The 19,038-nt window shown below is 36.9% G+C and overlaps 1 protein-coding gene across 3 annotated transcripts; it reads right to left on the bottom strand.

Annotated features, from left to right (window-relative positions):
* Positions 1–191: 191 nt before the first annotated feature.
* LOC139952564 (microtubule-associated protein RP/EB family member 1-like) lies at positions 192–18,898 on the bottom strand. 3 transcript variants are annotated; one of them, XM_071951740.1, is made up of 8 exons: positions 18,809–18,898; positions 13,854–14,016; positions 13,139–13,287; positions 12,432–12,618; positions 11,035–11,085; positions 8,902–9,020; positions 8,383–8,535; positions 192–5,416 (listed from the first exon to the last, which is right to left on the bottom strand). In XM_071951740.1, exons 2-8 carry the CDS (start codon positions 13,984–13,986, stop codon positions 5,309–5,311), a joined length of 900 nt encoding a protein of 299 aa, XP_071807841.1. In that variant the 5' UTR covers positions 13,987–14,016; positions 18,809–18,898; the 3' UTR covers positions 192–5,308. The 3 variants fall into 3 exon arrangements, with proteins under 3 accessions (XP_071807841.1, XP_071807842.1, XP_071807844.1); XM_071951741.1 differs by having other exon boundaries at positions 11,035–11,076; XM_071951743.1 differs by lacking the exon at positions 11,035–11,085.
* Positions 18,899–19,038: the final 140 nt, after the last annotated feature.

The following is a 19,038-nucleotide window of genomic DNA, read 5'->3' as shown; positions in this document are numbered from 1 at the left end:
GCGACTGTCAATCTAGAGCATTTGGAGGTACATACACTCACCCTTTAAAACTGGGCCCAATTTATTTTCCTTACTGAAGCGTCTACAAAACTCACTGTTCGATACAAGATTAGTTCGCAACTTCCAAGACAAGGGACTCTTTGATGATCATACGGGACGCAGTAAAACAAAAACACAAAGAAAATCGCATCTCTTTTCAAAACGACTTTATAACACATGCATTTTCGGCACAAAATGTTAAATCACATTCTTCAGTATTATATAACAATGGTTGACAAAAAAAACATGAACCAAAACACAAAACACAATGGTAAAAAAAAACAATGTATTGTAGGAGATCAAGGGTATGTACAAACAATATTGCATGGCATTTTGTATTCACAGGGTGACGTCATAGGATTCATTTGAAACTTTCTTTTTGATAAAATACTTTGTGATTTTATATGAGAACATTGTCATTATTACATTCAATGATAATTCTCTCAACAGATTGGTTCTTTCTTTACGTGATCGATCGTCCATTCGGAATTTGAATTTTGTAATAAGTTGAAGTCAGATACAGTCAATTTGTGGTGTGACAAATCAGACATACATAATTTTTACTTCTTTACATAAGATAATCTCAGAAGACAGCTTCGATTTCCTGATCCTGTGTTTTATGACAATGTCTTAACTTGAATAGTCATAGACACAGGATTAGTTGGTGACTTTGAGAATCTAACACCACAAACAATTTTATGAGGACAATTATTCATAAAACCAGTCAGTCAATACCAACATTTTGAAAACAGAATGCAAACTTTTGTGACCTAAACTTATTGTCATAAAAATGCAATTTTCCATCGTTTTCAAGTTTTATATCATAGTTTCACAAATTTTTGACCATCTTGTTGCATTATGGTAAGTTATCAAAATCTGATTTGAGTTTTGTTCTATCAATAAATCATCTCCAGTTACATGCATGTATATAACAAGACCATTTGGCAGAATGTACCATTTACAAGATCCTAAGTAATTAGTGTCGTCACTATACCACCTTTCTCGTAAAAAACCTTAATCTTTCACATTACTTCCAGTTGCCAATTTCATCAATAGTTCCCACAAAGTTAGAAAAAACACCTGCAATTCTACACTACAATAATAATTTAGGGGACACAAACAAAAGCAATGGTCACTTCATTTCTTTTAAAACCAAACAAATTAACACTTGGTTTAGTTTGTATAAACTGACATTTTGTGAAAATGTGCAAAATGCCAGGTAGACGGAAAAGCAATCAATTTATGGGAAGAACAAAAAAGGGTGAATTTCTCCCTTACTGAACTAGTGTTTGGAGGGAGGGGGAATTTAATATTTAAGAAACAACAAAAGAAACAACTTTTGTTTCGTTTTGTTGTGTCCACTTTTGTCTTGTCTGTAAATTAAGTTCCATGACAAAATGTTCCTAGATGATGATTTTTGGTCACTTCAGACCAACAAGATCTAAAACTGACCAGCAATTAGTCCATATTTGGCACTTAGCACGCCTAATATCAACTTCACAAAAACGGTTTTGTTGAAATCAAACAAGTTCTCACGGAAAGACGAGATGTATGGAACGATGACCGATTTCAAATCAAATAATTTTAAATTGATAATCTTTTTAAAAGAATCTGCAGCATTTGTTATAAATCATTGTGACACCTCGTGTAGTTCTTGCCACAAAGACAAACTATTACTTCTAAATGATATAACTTAGATCCCAAATATGGCAAAAATATGAGATTTCAAAGGCATATTTAGTGTATAAATATTCCAAAGTATTACACACTTGCTCCCTTTACTACATATTTATCATTATAGACACATGAATGTAAGTATTCAAATTAAAGATTGGTTAATGGAACTAGAATTTTGTTGATGTTTATAAAGGTTCATTACAAGACAATTGCTGATAAATGGAACTTGAAATCATGCAGCTCTCTTGTGGTGAGATCCACTGATTCTGACTGATTTCTAAGCCTATTTTTGACTAATTCCAACCATCCTAAAAGCAAGATGATGGTTTGTGTACAGAATGCTAACTGTGGTGTACAGAATAAAAATGATTGAGTACAGAATGCAAACTGTGGTGTACAGAATGTCAACTGTAGAGTACAGAATGCAAATGAGTGTGCACAAAATGCAAATGACAGTACGTACAGATTGCACAAGATGGCATACCGAAGGTGACTTACTGAAATGGACTTTGAAAAGAGAAACTTGACTAATATTTGACTAATCCCATACACATTAATACTGGGCAGGAATTTGTTATAGCTTACATGGTGAATAAACTTCTACACATCGTCACCACAGTGCTAGCCCTTTGGGACTTTGACTTTTATAGAAAGACAGCAAGGAATATAGTCCTACCGATTGGCTACCACAGTGCCTGGTCCTTAACCAAAGCCAAAGTCAGGGCTAAGATCAAGATCATTATCAAAAATCATAGACAGGAAATCGCGAAACAACTTTCCAAAACAGAGCGCCACAACAAAATCTTGATAGATCCAAAATCGGTTATTGTATTTTACAGACTCTTGTACTTTTCTGTAGAAATGCTCAACAGATTTGTGCCTGTTCTGTTTATGATTATAATAACACGTATTGGTATATATGCAGTAAGCATTAGTAGTTAATGTGGGAGTAAATTGACATTACAAGTCCAATAAAAAGGGAATGCCAAGCGAAATAATATTTATAAAAACCATGGACGATACTGAAACATCAGTGGGTAAGGTATACAATAGAATATAACCATAACAAATGGGACAATCACATATTGTAGTAATCTTCACATCATTAATAATTCAAGTTATGCCACTAGTTATTAATATTCTTATAATACTGTACAATGTCTAGCTTCCATGACAAGAATAGCTTAGTTTCATCAAGACGCTAAGCAGGGGACACTACTCAAGTCTGCTAAGCATAAACTAAGCAGTCAACCAGAAATGAGCAGAGAACATGGCATGATGTTTCGAGCTTGTATAGCCATTCCTACTATATGCAAACGCTTAGTCAATTTCTCTTACGCTTAACACAATGCCCGATATGCTTTGCTTCATCATGCTTAGCAGCTTTAAGACCTTTGACCTTGATCTCATTGATATTCATGTCAGTGGTGTCGCTATTCAGTCAATCTGACCAATCACTACTATTTACAAAGCCGTTCGTTAGACTTAACAGGCCTAGCTATAAAATGATAACAAAACGAGGTCTTTAGACAGTAATGCAATCTTTTGTCTGATATTTAGCTTCTTCAAAATTGCCTCACATTAACATCATCTTAATTTCCGACAAGGATCCAAAAGTAAATCACAAACTGAGTGACAAGACACAACAATAGTTGCTGTTTTGTAACTGTGAGCCAAGGGCAATTATCTTCTACAACAAACTCCGGAAAATGAAAATCAGGGAGTGTGTTATTTCATCTACATTCTATCGTCACATGTCATTGTGGGCAATGATTCAAGCCTAATACCAGGGGGCAATTGCCTCCCCGCCCCCTGGTCACTGCCTTGGTGCCCTAAGAATCTCCTTGCCCAAGCACCAGGCCAGCAATACACAAGTGAACATTGACAAACTCATTAATGTAAGCAATGACTATAGAGACCAAAGAGTATTAAATTCTTCACATGACGGAAATAACTGGGTTTTTAACCGAACAGACAAAAAAGTCTGATACCAGATGAAAGCCTTTAATTTCTCTTCCCTGAACACGGGAAACCCACTTTTATTACTTTTTCATTTACTGGATTGAAGTTTAGAGTTTTTCCTTTGGCAGATTTAAGCAATGGTATTGAAGTCTAGTAATTATTCCACAATTCAAATTTCCGCCTGTGCACACAAACAGACATAATAAGATTTGAGACCATTTTAAAGATGACACTAAGCCAGCAACACTGCGCTTTTGTTTTATCTACACATGTGTATTATTTTGGGTTAAGTCATTATATTGGTTTAAATAAGCACATACAAGGGAACCAGTGATTTATACACATTTGATGTACAGCAGCACCATTTTAATAAGAGGACCAGTCACATCTCTGACAAAGAGTAGACTAGCCTTACAAGTCCGTCGCACATGGCATATTAAACCTGCTCAAACAAACAGCCATGCCTTGCTCGACCTAGAGGGGTCAGCACAATATGGTCCATGCATATTTCAAACCTACAACGCCCGGTAAAAAAAACCACAGAAAATCTCTTCCTTTACGCCTTATAGAAGCCGTCAGACACTTAAGTTCAAATTTCAATTTTTGAAGAAAGCAATAAATAAATAAAAAAGGAACATAACTAATAAGAATTTGGAGGTATGCTCACACAACACTGAAGCTTATAATGGGAATGTCTTCTTCCACATAAATGAAGTTTAACTCAACACATTTTAGGACAAAGTAAAATCACTGTGTTAGCTAGAATTCCACTTCTAAAAAAAAATGAATAAAAATTTTGCATGCTCAGGTACATCAGCATGTGTATCAAACTGCATCCACCTTTGTCTGTACCCCTGTATCCTAGTAAAGGGCAAAGCAATGTAAACGGTAGCATACAAAGGTGCCAGACTATTTCCCTGCATGTTTAACATTGTCCAGGGGCCGATTTTACAAAGAGCTTAGACTGTTCTTAACTGTGTGTCAATCTTAATTGCTAAGCAAAGTGTGATGTCACAATAGATATCACTATGGCAATATTAATAACTCATCTTAAGATGTAAATATGAGCCTGGGCTCATTGTACAAAGATGCTAAGATTGTGAAGCACACTTCAATTGCTTAGCAAGGCATTGTCACAAAACCTGATGAATCTCAGTGCTTTGTGAAATCAAACCCAGGACTACAGAAACATATACAAATCACGTAGTAACCATTGTCTTGATCCTAACCATCTAAAGCTATGGGGACAAAACTAGGCTGGAAAGGGCAATCTTCCAACAATTTATCAATGCCAAAAATAGGATCATAGGGACTTACTTGTAGTTCATTTCTCAATTTAGTAAAGCAGTAAATTTAAGAACATTTTGTTTTGGTGTACAGATACATTTTGAAGAGCAGTCAACCCATTTGATTTATAGAGCAAAAACAATAATTTTTTGACTGTGAATTTGCTGATACGGTACAAGGATATTAGCAAATTAAGAACAAGGTGGCAGCGATGATTTGTAAAGATGTATATTACAGATATTCTCCACCACGGAGTAGTTCCGAACTGATCAAAACTATTGGGGTACTTGACAAACTCATGGTAGACTGTGATTTTTGTAAAAGATGACGTTGGGGAAACTCTTTAATAATATTGGTTTTCTTCACCGTCTTCAAGAGGTTCCTCCTGGCCATAAGCGACCTCTTCCTCTGGTGCCACACCCTCGTCTGCGTCTGGAGTCTCAAAACCATCCTGGGGAGGAGAGAAGACAAAAGGGTAGTCATCTTAAAGATTTCATTTTCATTTCATTTATTAATTTTCACAGGTAAAAATGCACAGTAAAAAATTAAGAACGATAAAGAAAATATGTCTACATCCATATAGGAGGGAAAAAGAAAAAAAATAGCACCCCTGATGGATTTTCCAAAAAAGTAAACCAAATTACAATAAGTTAATTTCCTAATGCCACAATTTTAGAAAACTTAGGCCTAAAGGACATTATGCATATTAATAAGCATGGCTTACGGTATAAAAATATAAGAATTAATTACAACTATAAAAGCTAATAATAAGAGCATTTTAAAATACAAACTTGGTAAAAGAAAGATATCAGATTCGCTCACGAGTTTGTTTTATAAGTTTTAGAGAACCCATTACCAAGCCCAAGTACTTTATGAAAAGACAAACTCATTGGATAGCGTAATATCGTCATAATCTTGAAAATAAAGAGTCAAATGGAGAAAATGTAAAAATGGGCGATAAAATGCAAAAACATGCTTCCAAATTGTACATATTGGGAGGTCTGGAATAAAACACAAGTACACAAGCCACAATCATTTACAAGTAGGTCAAACAATGAAATAAATACATGCATGTACAAATACAAAAAAGACACAACGATAGACCTCTTCCACAATGCCCAGCACACTCACACACCCCTATCCTGTCTACCACTTCAGGAGTCAAATTGTACATAAAGGAATTGACTCAAAAATGGTATAAATGACAGGTGCGCGTAATGCGGCAGTGCATTCGACGTTGTGTGAGAGGTCAATAGGGCTTCCTTTCACCTCAATGAGGGCACCAAATAGCTTTTAACATCTTGAAAGGAGTCTATTGGACCCTTATGTAGTGCAGCCCTTTTCACCACAGTGAGGCAAAATAGACTGGTCCCTCTTTGTAATATTAAACATTTGTAACTGCATCAACTTGGGGAGGAAACAAAATGGATAAAGAAAGCATGAATACAATCTTAACATATTATCACCAAGCCAATACACACAGGTACACGTACACAGCCAAGAAACAACGCACAGCCTAAGGTACAGGTTAAAGCAAATAATGAACTGCTGCAGTGTTACACATGGCTGAATAAGCAAGGTGGTCAAAATACAACTTGATGGAATGCAAGTAAAACAAAATTAGAAGACAACATTGAACTAAATAAACATCAATTTACAAGCAAGCAGAATCAATAATGCACTGACACTACATTAAAAACAAGATATCAATGTCTAAATCAAAATGGGTTGAAAGTCTAAACAGATATGACTATATGAATGCAGACAATTTCACTAAATACAAACATAATATACAAAACAAATCACACTGCAAAACACTAGGATGTTAAATTTACACCAATGGTGTTGTTGTCACATAAAGATAATACAAAGTAATCACAATTTACACCATGAGGTGTTGAAATAACACCAATTTCTACTACAATATTACATTGTGTTATTTTAACTTTGACTTTGTATGGTGTTTCAAGTTGCAAGGGCACAAGTAAGAAACCTGAAAAAGAAAATCAGCCAATCAGCTGAAATGTTGCTTGCCTGCACAAACCCTGTACCCCTCTGAAAAGCAATGATGTGATTTGTATTATAATCTGCAAGGGGAACATTTTCTTGGACTTGCCATGAAGCGCTTAGGGATTTTAAATGAGTCCCGACACATGCAGTGGTTTGGATGAAGGTCATAAAATGCGGAGGAAGTGAACATACACCAGTTTGAAAGAAAAGAGTCACAAATGGGGAAAAATTGGGGGAAAATGAACAAATATAGTAAAAAGATGCACAAATGATGACACAAATCCATAAATGAAAACAAAGCCTGCATCCACAGAAACTACTGGGGTAGGATAAAAACAATCTAGAAATAGAGGGAAGAAATACAACTATAGATATGAGGAGATAAAAACAAGGCACTTTACTGAAAAGAAAAAACAAGAAATGAAAAACAGGCAAGGGTTCTACAGATGGACATGTTTGTCTAACCCCCTAGTATTGCTCATGCTGGTCATCAAAGCTTCCTGGATCGCTAACAGTGTCGTCTTCAAAGTCCTCAGGGGGTGCAAAGCCGTCCTTAAAAACAAGAAGCATTCAAGACGAGCGGGTATAACAAGAACGGGGAAAAAAGGGAGAGAGAGAAAGAAGAACGATATGGGTGCCTGGAATTGGTTCTATGCTTGCTTTAAAAATTAGTAGTACCCATTCCAAAACAAAGTCTTGCTTAGATGTTATACATGCTTCATAATTGATTAAGATTGTGACAGGTGAATGGGAGAAATTAATCATGACAGGTCAACTTGTTACGGCTAAGCTTGGGCAAATATAACTTTAGTCAAACGTATTCTTTGAGAACAGAGAAACAAACTCGGGGAGGCTTAGGTCATTTTACTCATGTTACATTTACGCTTACAGTGTGCAGTTTGGTTACACTTACACCAAACTTAAATTAAATAAATTAAATTGCTAATTGTGATGTCACAATACAAATCACTATGCATACTGACAACTCATCTTTAAGACAAATCTTAGTGTTTTGTGAAATTGATCACAAGGTCCACCCTGATCTGGTGGATGATTCATTTCTAAGGCCACTTTGTACTTCGATAACACTCTGGATGCTCTGTGCTTATTGGAGGGAGTGTAAGCTACATAAGATGCATCCATGATGACATGAAAATGTGTGCAAAGTATTTGTTCCAACCATCAGAGGTGCTCTCTGTAGGCTGTGCATTGTTGTCATTTATATTTGGAAACAAGAAAATTATGGAAGGGCTAAAGAATGAGTCCACTACAAGTTAACTGAGCAGATACATACAAAACACATCTATGTACAAAATGGTCGCACAGGCTGTATGCAATAGAACCCATAAATCCTTTGCAAAAAATAGCACTGTATATAAATATTTCTTTATTGTTTTTGAAGCTTACCTCGGTGGCGTAAAGGATTTCTAATATTCTCTTGACCCCTGGGATTTCTTCATTTTCTCCTTCTTGGCAGATAACTTCAATATTCCTCAGCTTCTCAAAGTAGAAATCTCGTTCTTTCTCTAAGCTCTCTATCGCGATCTCAGCTTCCTTGGCCTGAGGGAAGAGGGCAAGACCCAAGAACAAACACCTGGTAAGCGCACAAACAATCTGCTTAGCACTGAAAAAAAACAAACTTTTAAGTTGAGAAGCCTACTAGCCAAAATGACATTTTCTTAATGTTTGTATGACTAGTAAATGAGCTGTGTAAGCATAGAATGTCTAACAACAGGGAATACAGATGCGCAAAAGACACAATTCCCTGCTTACCCCCTGAAGTACGATTGACGTAAGTACATAATTCCCTGCTTCCGCAAGTGTTGATTCTTTGCTTACGGTAAGCAGAGCCAAGCGCCGATTCTTTGCTGATGGTAAAAAGAGCCATGAAATTGGGCCCTGATTATGAAAGTAATGGCACCCTACCTTTAGTTTAAGCTCAGCGACTTCCATGTTTTCCCTGTTGCTTTTTTGGTTATTATTCCTCGTTGCTGCGCCGGCGGCTGGTTTGGCTACCGCTGCTGCCTTCACTGTTGTTCTTGGCTCTAAAGATGAAAAAAATAATAATAATAATTTCCATTCATAAACACCAATGAATTCATGACAACACTTGATTAGTGCCATGGTCAGAGCTAGCGTCACGTCTCTGCTAACGGAACAAATCGCCCAAGCCAGTAACCAGCCAAAATGTCATGCATGAAACATGGGTTTTAACTGGCTCCCTGCTGATTCTGAAAATGATATTGGGGGGGAGGGGGGGGATGGGCCACTGCAAAATAATTAACGGTTCATAACAGATAGACAATTATGTATTTTGCAAATTAACAAGTAACAAATAGCAGAAATCAGTGACAGATATGTGCATACTACCCTGAATAACCAAATTGCCTTTTTTACAAAGAAATATTTAATAAGCTAAAACCGTGTAATTTAAACAACATGGCCCATACATGTAAAACTAACGTGCAATGTGGCAACCACATTCTTTGATTTAGGAGTTACATTACTACTCTCCTACATGTACGTTTATGTGCATTTCAAAGTGCTGTTACACTGTAGTGCTTATTGTTATAATTTGTAGCAACCAAAAAAAAATAAAGACCTTTATCCTGGTGCTACCATCTTGGCCATGTTCCTTATATTCAATGATAGTCATCGATGCTAACAGTCATTGTACACAAAGGAACCAGACTATTTCCCCCTCCAGCTTTGGTTTGGTGACAATGATTTGAATGGGGGAAATCAAGATGGCCGCACCCTGATAGGTCTATTGCATCACTACTTTCCTCCCTTCTTCCCTACATTCAGGGCTAGGATTTCTATGAAAACCCAACAATTTTACAAAGGTCTAGAATTGTTGGGGTCTTGTTTCAAAGCTCTGCATACTGGCAAATTCTGCACTTATTGCACCATGTAAACCACATAAAATGTTAAACCTTGAAAGTGCAAAATTCTAGTGCAGTTAACACACATTTAGTTGCTCTAGAGTCACGCCAAACCAAGGTCTATAAGTTTGACATCTGAAGCAGTCGACTAGACGTGCTAGAAGTCGAAAGATCAACTGTTGCAGTCATTTGTAAGGACTAAAGATGTTCCTAATCTATTTGGTTCGGCGCGACTCTGGCGCACCTGTCTGAACCGGGTGTAACAGAACCATCATCAGAGCACCCATTTGATGATGTCATACTGCCCTCCCAACAAAAAGGTCTGATGAGAAACATCTAAGCCCCAGACATTTTCCCAAAACAATATCACAGTTATAAAATATAAACTAAGACTTTTATTGGGTGCTAATAAGGATGAAACAGTGCAGTTTTATACAAAAGCTTACACTCATCGTACAAAGCAAAACAGAAACAGTGATGATAACCACTGACAGTTCATGAAGTGGTGTCACTGCTGACTTCATTTCAGTGATGTGGGCACCAGTCCGACTCAGGCTGCCTACGTTTCATTTTAATAATAATAATAACTGGATCTATATAGCGCCAAATTACCAAAGGATGCAAGGCACATTCTGTGTATTGCAACTTGACTTTCAGCATTTGTTTAACAAAAAATGACTTGCAATACCAACTTGTAGACACAAAACTACAGGTAACCTGTGACGACCTGTAAATTTTAAGGAATTTTTAATATTTGGATTGTGTTTGTTAAAACAATGAATGAAGCCAATCAGAATGCCAATGCGAAAACAAACATACTCAAATCAAGAGGGTCTTGTGGAAATAAAGAATAGTGCACATTTGACACAAGTCATTTTACGAGATGATGAACTTGATGTGATGGATGAAACAAATCAAGTTTACTCAAACTAAATATTCAACACTCTACTTACGATACTCTCCTTCTACTTTGTACACGAAGCGTGTAAGGAACAGACAGTCACATCATTAATGATAAACAAACCAAACCAAACAAAAACAACCCAAACAAAAACAAAGGAATACTATCCACAAAACAGGTGCAGCTGCAGGTAGGTGAACACTAATGAGTTGTTTTTAATTCCTGCTCCCACTGTGCGACACCAAAGTCCCCTTCTGACAATTTCAAGTTTACCTTTGACGGGAAGCTGCTTTGTACATTTCATAGGAGAAGCTTCTGCAGACGCTGAAAGAAGGTCGGTTGAAAAACACACAGACAAACAGACACATGCAATTGGACAGGAACAAGCACACACGCAATAAGTGAGGATTGTATGAAAGCGAGAAATGCTAACAATGTTTAAGGGCACTGGACAGTTAATGGACACCTTTGGTAATTGTAAAAGACCAGTATTCTCACTTGGTGTATCCCAACATATTCATCAAATAATGACTCTGTGAAAATTTGGAGTCATCACAGTTGCAAAGACTAATGAAAAAAACACCCTTGCCAGATGCCTAAAAAGGGCTTCAGGTTTGAAGTCTTTTAATATTTGAGTGAGAAACTACCTCTTTCTCAAAAACTAAGTTTTTAGAGCGAGCCATTTTAACAATGTTTTACACTATCAACACTCGTTACCAAGTAAGTATTTATGCTAACAATTATTTTGAGTAATAACCATTAGAGTCCAGTGCCTTAAGAGAGGGACTCCAAGGTAAAAATCAGTTCCAATGAAAAGAGATAAAAACAGCGGCAGATATTGCAAGTCTCTAACCTCATGTTGAAATAGTGTCAAATGCCATTGTGCTAGATGCCTTTCAAGAGCAATGTTTTTAAAAATCCAATAAAGTTCAATGACATCACGTTTCAAATATGGTACAACTGAAACTACATTGATATGGCCTACATTATTGACAGTGCAGAAATTCCTCTGTGGAATGTCAGAACCCATTGGTTTCTGCTGTTCAATGACAGCATGTTTCAAATTTCACTCTGAAAAAGAGTATTTATCAAATAAAATGACATTTGACACTATTATAACGTAAAGGTTAGAGACTTTTATGAGGATTCTATTTATTGGAAAATGAGTTGATTACAACAGAACTGCATTTGACCTTGGAGTGTCTGTTTCACATTCAGGACAAACTTGGATTAATGCAAGCAAGAAAATAGTCAGGAAATGTCGTTGGAATGTTTGTGTTGGCATCAAAACATGGCGTCCCCAAGAGTAATGATTACTAGCAATGATGTCTAATTTACTCCTATTTCATATTTACATGTATTTTCCATAACAACAATAGATTAAAAAATGGTAAAAATTTAAAATGTAAAACACTGAAGAACAGAAATGCAAGAGGCCAGGGTTCTTCCCCATTAACCTGATGCAAACAGTAAACCTAATCAAAATATCACAATATATATATATAGAGTTGATGGCCTTATTAGTAAATAAATAAAAATTAAAGTTCAATATTTTTTTTATTTTTTTTTATTAATAATGGAATAAAAAAGTTTGTGGAGATTTCAAGAAAAACCAAGATAGAGTAAACAAAAATTAAAAATTAAAAAACTTGTCAGATCTGTGCACTTACGAGTTTTGGTGGCCACCTTCTTGTGGGCTACACCTCCAGGCCCACCTGTTGTCGCCTGCCCATGCCTGGCAGCAACTGCGTCGTATTCCTGACCACCGTAGTTAGCATCAAAGAATTTCTTAAACCACTGGACGAATTCAAAGTTGTCTTGAAATCTCCCCTTGATAAGCTTGTCTACAGGTATAATCTGGTTGGTAGCAATGGGAAAGGCAACTTTAAAAATGGATGAAGCACTTCATAACAATATTTGTAACAACTTTTCTGAACTTTTTGAAGCTTCTTTTGTGATCCTTTTTCTTTGAATATGGTTGCATCAATGAAACTCTGACTTGATTAAGAAAAGACAACATTGGTTCTCATAATTAGTTCCAGGATTTCATGTTTTCATAAAATTGGGTAGTCACTCACGATGATTCACAGAAATAGCCTCTATTTCAGAAATAACCTCTATTTCAGAACCAGCGATGAGCAAATTTGGGTAAGGGACCAGAGCCATGACGTAGCTCTCGAATTGACCGTAGTCGACCATGCTTTAGTGCATGGTTCGAGATAGTCAATCTCCCTGTGCTCTATGGTTTTTGGTTAGTCTAGTCGGTCTAGTCAAGTCTAGTCCCCGCCCAAACTTGCTCATTGCTGTTTCTTCACCTGAAAACATCAAAACATGCTCCTTGCAGTACAATCAAGTATGAATGTCACCCTCTACTCACTTTATCAATGCCGATCTTCTTGAATGATGACTGCACAATTTTCCAGTTGGCGATGTATTGGTGTTCCAGTTTGGCGGTAAAACTGATCTTTTTTAAACTGATATTAGCCTCTGGGAAGAGCAGGTCAAGGAACTGTGCATACGCCGCACCTGTTATGTGAGAAACAACCAAATAATCCATATGACTGCAGGTCTTGTAGTAGCTCAACATTTTTACTGGACCCAAAATTATTTTTCAAGATCAACATGAGTTGAGCAAGCAATAAGAGAAGGTCTATCTCATTTGTCATACTGCTTCGATACTCAGATAGGATTTAGATACATCAGATTCAATATCAAAATTTTTCACAAAGAGAGAAGATATTACACAATGAGGTCAATAGACCGATCTACTAAGCTCCGCCCCATTGCGTATTGACCAATCACAACGCAACGAAGGTCCGACAAATAAGGTTCGACATGCGTGCGTGTATCTTGGCGCGCGCGGCAGATTTGTGCAGAAAGGCATTGGAGAGGCCCACGTGTTCTTGCTCACACGTGCGTAGTGGGCGGAGCCTACTGGATCGGTCTATTAGATCATCGGGCTTGTCCAGTCGTAATTTTTTGGGCTGAAGGCTAAATGTACTGGTCTTAGACCTTTCTGTGGTCCAGAGTTAACTTCAAGCCCCGAGTTACACTACACAATTGCCAGACTTAATACTTTGTTAAACAATTACCTGTGCATAATTCCTCTATTTTGCTGTAATTGAGCACTAATGATGTATTGACCCATTGTAACATGACATTTCGACTCATGTTATCTGTTGTCTGACTCGATGAATACACATTGACCACGTTGTAATTCGACATCTTGAGAACTGGGCGACACGATTCTTGTACCTGAAAGCAATCAAAATACACAATTAATAACTTATAAGGCAATTATTTTAAAAATGCAAAATAGATTTACAGTAGCGCCAAGTTACCTGGAGTAAGGAGTAAAAGGGAAAAGGGTAAAAAGGCAGAAAGTTGTAAGAAAAACAAAAAAAGAGATCAGGTGAGTCTTGATATTCTTTTTGAAAGACAAAAGAAATGTGCTTACATGTAGCGGAGCGCACCGTCTAATTTTCTAGCATGCTTTTTATAACCCACTTACAGTGTACATGTCATGCGCGCGGACTATGGATAGCGTGCATGCCTGCCTTTGACCTTGTTGGACATGAGACACAGTTAGCGCTATATTTTCCTGTAATCCAATAAAAAAAATCCCCAAAGTATAATGAACCTTCCCTTCATTAAGGGCATATGATACACAACTCATGGGCTGATTTTTACTGAAACTCAAGTCTAAACGGTCAATAAAATACAAAATATAGAAAATGATTCAGCTAGCACTCCACTATAAACATCACCTTCTATCCTTGATTCTGTAATCAATTGAATCAAAAATAACCCAGCCTGAGCAACTTGATGTAATAATTACTGGCAGTTTCTTGGTGAGACCCAAAATCGAAGAAGCACAGCAATTTTGACTAATATAGCACATGCCGCACTTATGCTGCACAACCAATTATTAGTGTACAACATGCGTGTACGTCAGGGGACTTGTGTCTGGAGAATACCTTGACGTGTTGAGGCTGAGTCACTGCATATCTTATTTGATTGTATGATGCTACTTGTGTACATGTACATTCCAGTAGGAATCCTACTACATGTACTGTAGGATACGAATGATTACAGAGAGGGTACATCAAGCATCTTGTATAAAAACACATCATTAATATGCACATCATAGTATACGGTTCTCTCTTCTAAACTTAAAAGCAGGGTACAGTTTTGGTAGGCATAATATTGTCAAAGACCATCCTTTTTACACAATGCATTTTTTAAGCGATACTGAGAGAAAAACACCCTTGTCATTTAGAATTGTGTGTTTTCAGATGCTTGAGAAAGACTTGCAATTTCACTCTGAAGAATTCTTAACAATGAAGAATTCTTCAAATAAAATACTACACTGTCAATTGTGCTTCTTTGACAACTCATCATGTCGCTTTTAAAGCCAGTGTCCAGTCTGTTCTGGGCTGGCAAAAATTTACATTTTTTAAATTAAATTTATGTAATTTAAGAAAAATCTTGATGTTTAGCTGGCAGCTGGTGGGAGAATTTAGTTTGCATTTAACATTTAAAATACATTGTACATGTAGGCCTTTGCACAATGTACATGTACATGAAACCCTGTCACATGTTCAGTCAGGTATTGCAGTACTTCTGTAAGAAAGTAAATCAGCCATTAGTCATCGGTGTATGGGTAAAAACCAAAATTAATATTCTTTATCCCCGATGAAAATTTAACATCTATTATATATCGTTGCGGTACCCGCTGCCAAAATATAGGATTCGAACTGCCTCTAACTGCCAGGCAACCTCGGTAGTCTAGTTGGTAAGACACTGCTCTAGAATTGCAAGGGTCGTGGGTTCGAATCCCACCCGAGTAACATGCCTGTGATATTTTTTTTTTTTTTTTTTTTTTTTTTTTCACAGGACTCGGGAAAGTACTGAGTATACAGTGCTAACACACATCGGTGTATGGGTAAAAACCAAAATTAATATTCTTTATCCCCGATGAAAATTTAACATCTATTATATAAGCCATTAGTCATGTTAGCTTTCCCTACAAAAATTAAAAAACCCTTTGATTTACAGAGTACGGCAATGCAGAGTTCAAACACAGACATGACAGAGGAAGAATTCACTTCACAACCTTTAACTCTTAGGCATTTTACAAATAACTGTACAGTACACAAAGGCTTGATGTCACTCCTGCTTTAGATTGTACACCATGTAGACACAGTATGCCATTACTAATTGGATTACGATTTACAGTTAGAGTTAGTCATCACCACAGCTGACCAAGCACTTACAAAAGAAATCCAAGGTCCAAGGACAGTAACATTGTTGTACACCATTCAGCAAACATGTTACTATTGTAATAGATGGATCAAGGTGAACTTCACCATTTTTAATGCACTTTGAACACGTGGTCCTACATGTACATGTAATGGTCCAAGTGACAACAAAACTTTGAGTATATAATTGGTTTTTATTTTGGTTTTACCCTAATGTTCATTGTATACACCGGTTTTCTGGAGAAGTGCACATTATAAATCCATATTACTCTGGTGGGATTCGAACCCGAGACCTTTGCATATATGTAGAGCATGTTCATACCATAGAGCAGGTTCATACCAACTAGGGTAAAATGATGCTTTATCCCCGATGCAAATTAAACATAATTATACAATTAGTGTTATGTTTTCCTAAAATGAGAGAATGTGAACAAACTGCTTTCATTGTGGCCTGAGATCATTTCATCCATGGTTTCAGAAACCATAGGCACAAACTTAATTTGCCATTATTTTGAAAATGGGCATACATGAAAATAAGAAAAGTTCAGGCCTGTCATGTTGGTTGACAGTAATTGGTTTCAGTTTTCAGTCATGAAGTCCTTTGGGAACGTCTCGAAATCTGAACGGTAGGAACGTTCAAATTGGATGATCAAATGGCGTGTACTATATGAACATTCCTATTGAAACACTGGAGCATTTTCAATGTTTGAAACATACAAAAGGTCAATGTGCATACTAGTGCAGAATTGGTTGTCATTCTGCACAATGTTGGTCAAGAAGACCATCTTGGCAAAGCACTGGATTACAGGAGTACATGTTTGCCTAAGGGAATATTCATGTGTGCTTAGAATACCGACTACTTCCCAAAACATGTACTCTTATATGTATGTTTGTCATCTAGACTAGCATGCAACTCATTTCACTGAGCTATCGCTCACTTTAAAACTATCTGCCAAGAAGCAGTCCATGTCCAATTTCCGAGACACTTTGACCAGAATCTTCCAGCAAAATGATATCCGTTACACTAACAGACAAGATCTAGTTGTAGTTTCTCACATAAACTTGAAGCCCTTAAATTGAAACTGAACAATAAGCTTGGGCGATATCACGATATTATCGAATATCGCGATTTTAATTTGGACACGATTTCGATATCGAATGGATTTGGTTTTAATCGAAATATCAATAATCGCGATAATTGCGATATATCGATATATCGATTAAATATTGCGATGTATTTGCTAGCTGATACCCCATAGGTTTGGAGTAAAACCAGAAGAATAGGTCATTAGAACACCTCTCTTATACTAGGACTGTCTCTTCTACAACTTTCACTTGGAGTTTTAAGACTGATGATGTCAAATTTCATTAATCGTGATTATATCGAATATCGCGATATATTGTCGGCGATATATCGCGAATAAAATAAATCGATATCGCCCAAGCTTACTGAACAATTGCCACTTGAAATGCAATTTTATCGTTTACGGCCTTTTGGCACTGGGAAAAGGGGTACTTTGTTTGCTAGGAAGGAAGGACGTTTAGACTATGCCTTTCTTCCAGGCACACAACATTTAAATGTTCACATTACTTCCAACAGGGAAGTCTCTTGTGCTAGTACCATCCGCACTCGTACCACTAACCTGCATGTGGAGGCTGTAGGCCGACAGCCTTATTGGGTCTGTAACTTCCGGGTTTAATGTGTTTCATGAAAACAAATTCCAATATTGGAAAAAAATGGGGGGCTCTCTGATATATGCTAGTATGCAGCTCATGAATATGTATCTTTCATCAGACCTATCAGAAAACACAGGATGTGAAGCAAATGAATTATTCATTTTGATGTCCAATCACGCACTTCCCTTATCATGACCTTTGGACCCTATCAATCAGTTTCGCTCAGCGTCCGTGGTGGTGGCTTTCGATGTAAACATGAGAGTCCGCCACTGACCATCTGGGGTCTCGTCTTTTGCGGGCATTATGGTAATGAGTTGATCGTGGGAACTCTTCTTTTGCGCTTATTATAGTAATGAGGTCAGTGGCTTCAACAAAGGCCGATGCATGCGGATAGCGTAAGGGGGGCATCGAATCGTGCGATGTGGTTACACACGTTTTACGGGGTGTATACGGGTGGGTTTTTATAAAGCGGCAGTCTTTTTTCGGAGTGAATAAAATCGAGTAACCTGTAACTCTGCATCCTCAAAACAATCAGAATGGAACCTTTCATCCTCTCCAAAGATGAATGAAATAGAAGAAGAGTTAATATAGCTATCGGAACAACCACATACATCTACTGTGGTCAGTTTAATAATTCATGTCAAATAATTTCATGACATTATGATGGAGGTAGAAATATTTCAAAATCAAATCAAGTGAAGTGTGTTGGCTTGTGTTGCTAGCTGTTGGTCCATGATATTTTGATATTGAAAATATTTAACTTTAACTTTCTGCATTTACGTGGCAAGTTGGCACACAATTTTTTAGAAGTAACTAGTTTTTCTTGGTGTCGAAAACCCAAAACATTAACGCAACCCCCCAAAACCCTGCATGCATATTAAATAAAAAGTGACAGTTTTTTCAATAAAATAAAACAAGACTTGTCAATATTGCGTTTTCACTTTAGAAATGTTTTCGTATCTAAAATAAAAAGACGTTCCACTGTTAAAAATACACTTTAATGTTGATTCATACACTATAGGTAACCTACTACGATCTACTATTATTTTAAAACTGAATACAATAAACAAAAACGAACAAATAAACACGTTTTAAAACTGAAATCATACCTGAAACTGTGGATCATTCAAACTGGTTTAGTGTGCTTTTTTCAGGAACCGGGGTTGAAAGTGCAAATTGCATGTCAAATTTGAGCATGCGCACTGTTCACTTATGGAGTGCCAATGCAACGAGAAATGCGATTGGTTTAAACGATTCCATACTTACCAATAGAATTACACGTATGAACGGACTCGGCCACGACAATGACATCACCGTTTACCATCCTTTAAAGGAACTT

This window comes from Asterias amurensis, chromosome 20, assembly GCF_032118995.1.
Source record: "Asterias amurensis chromosome 20, ASM3211899v1".
In the NCBI taxonomy this organism is placed as follows: domain Eukaryota; kingdom Metazoa; phylum Echinodermata; class Asteroidea; order Forcipulatida; family Asteriidae; genus Asterias; species Asterias amurensis.
Note: the sequence above shows the minus strand (reverse complement) of the source record. Positions and strands in the feature narration are given on the sequence as shown.

Bases quoted from the DNA above. Each gene is read 5' to 3' on its own strand.
- LOC139952564 (XM_071951740.1), bottom strand. From the start codon at position 13,986: ATGTCGAATTACAACGTGGTCAATGTGTATTCATCGAGTCAGACAACA. The intron at 9,021-11,034 runs GTAAACTTGAAA...TTTCATCTTTAG, and splicing joins AAAGCAGCTTCCCGTCAAAG to AGCCAAGAACAACAGTGAAG. The intron at 8,536-8,901 runs GTAGGGTGCCAT...CTCTTCCCTCAG, and splicing joins TCGCTGAGCTTAAACTAAAG to GCCAAGGAAGCTGAGATCGC.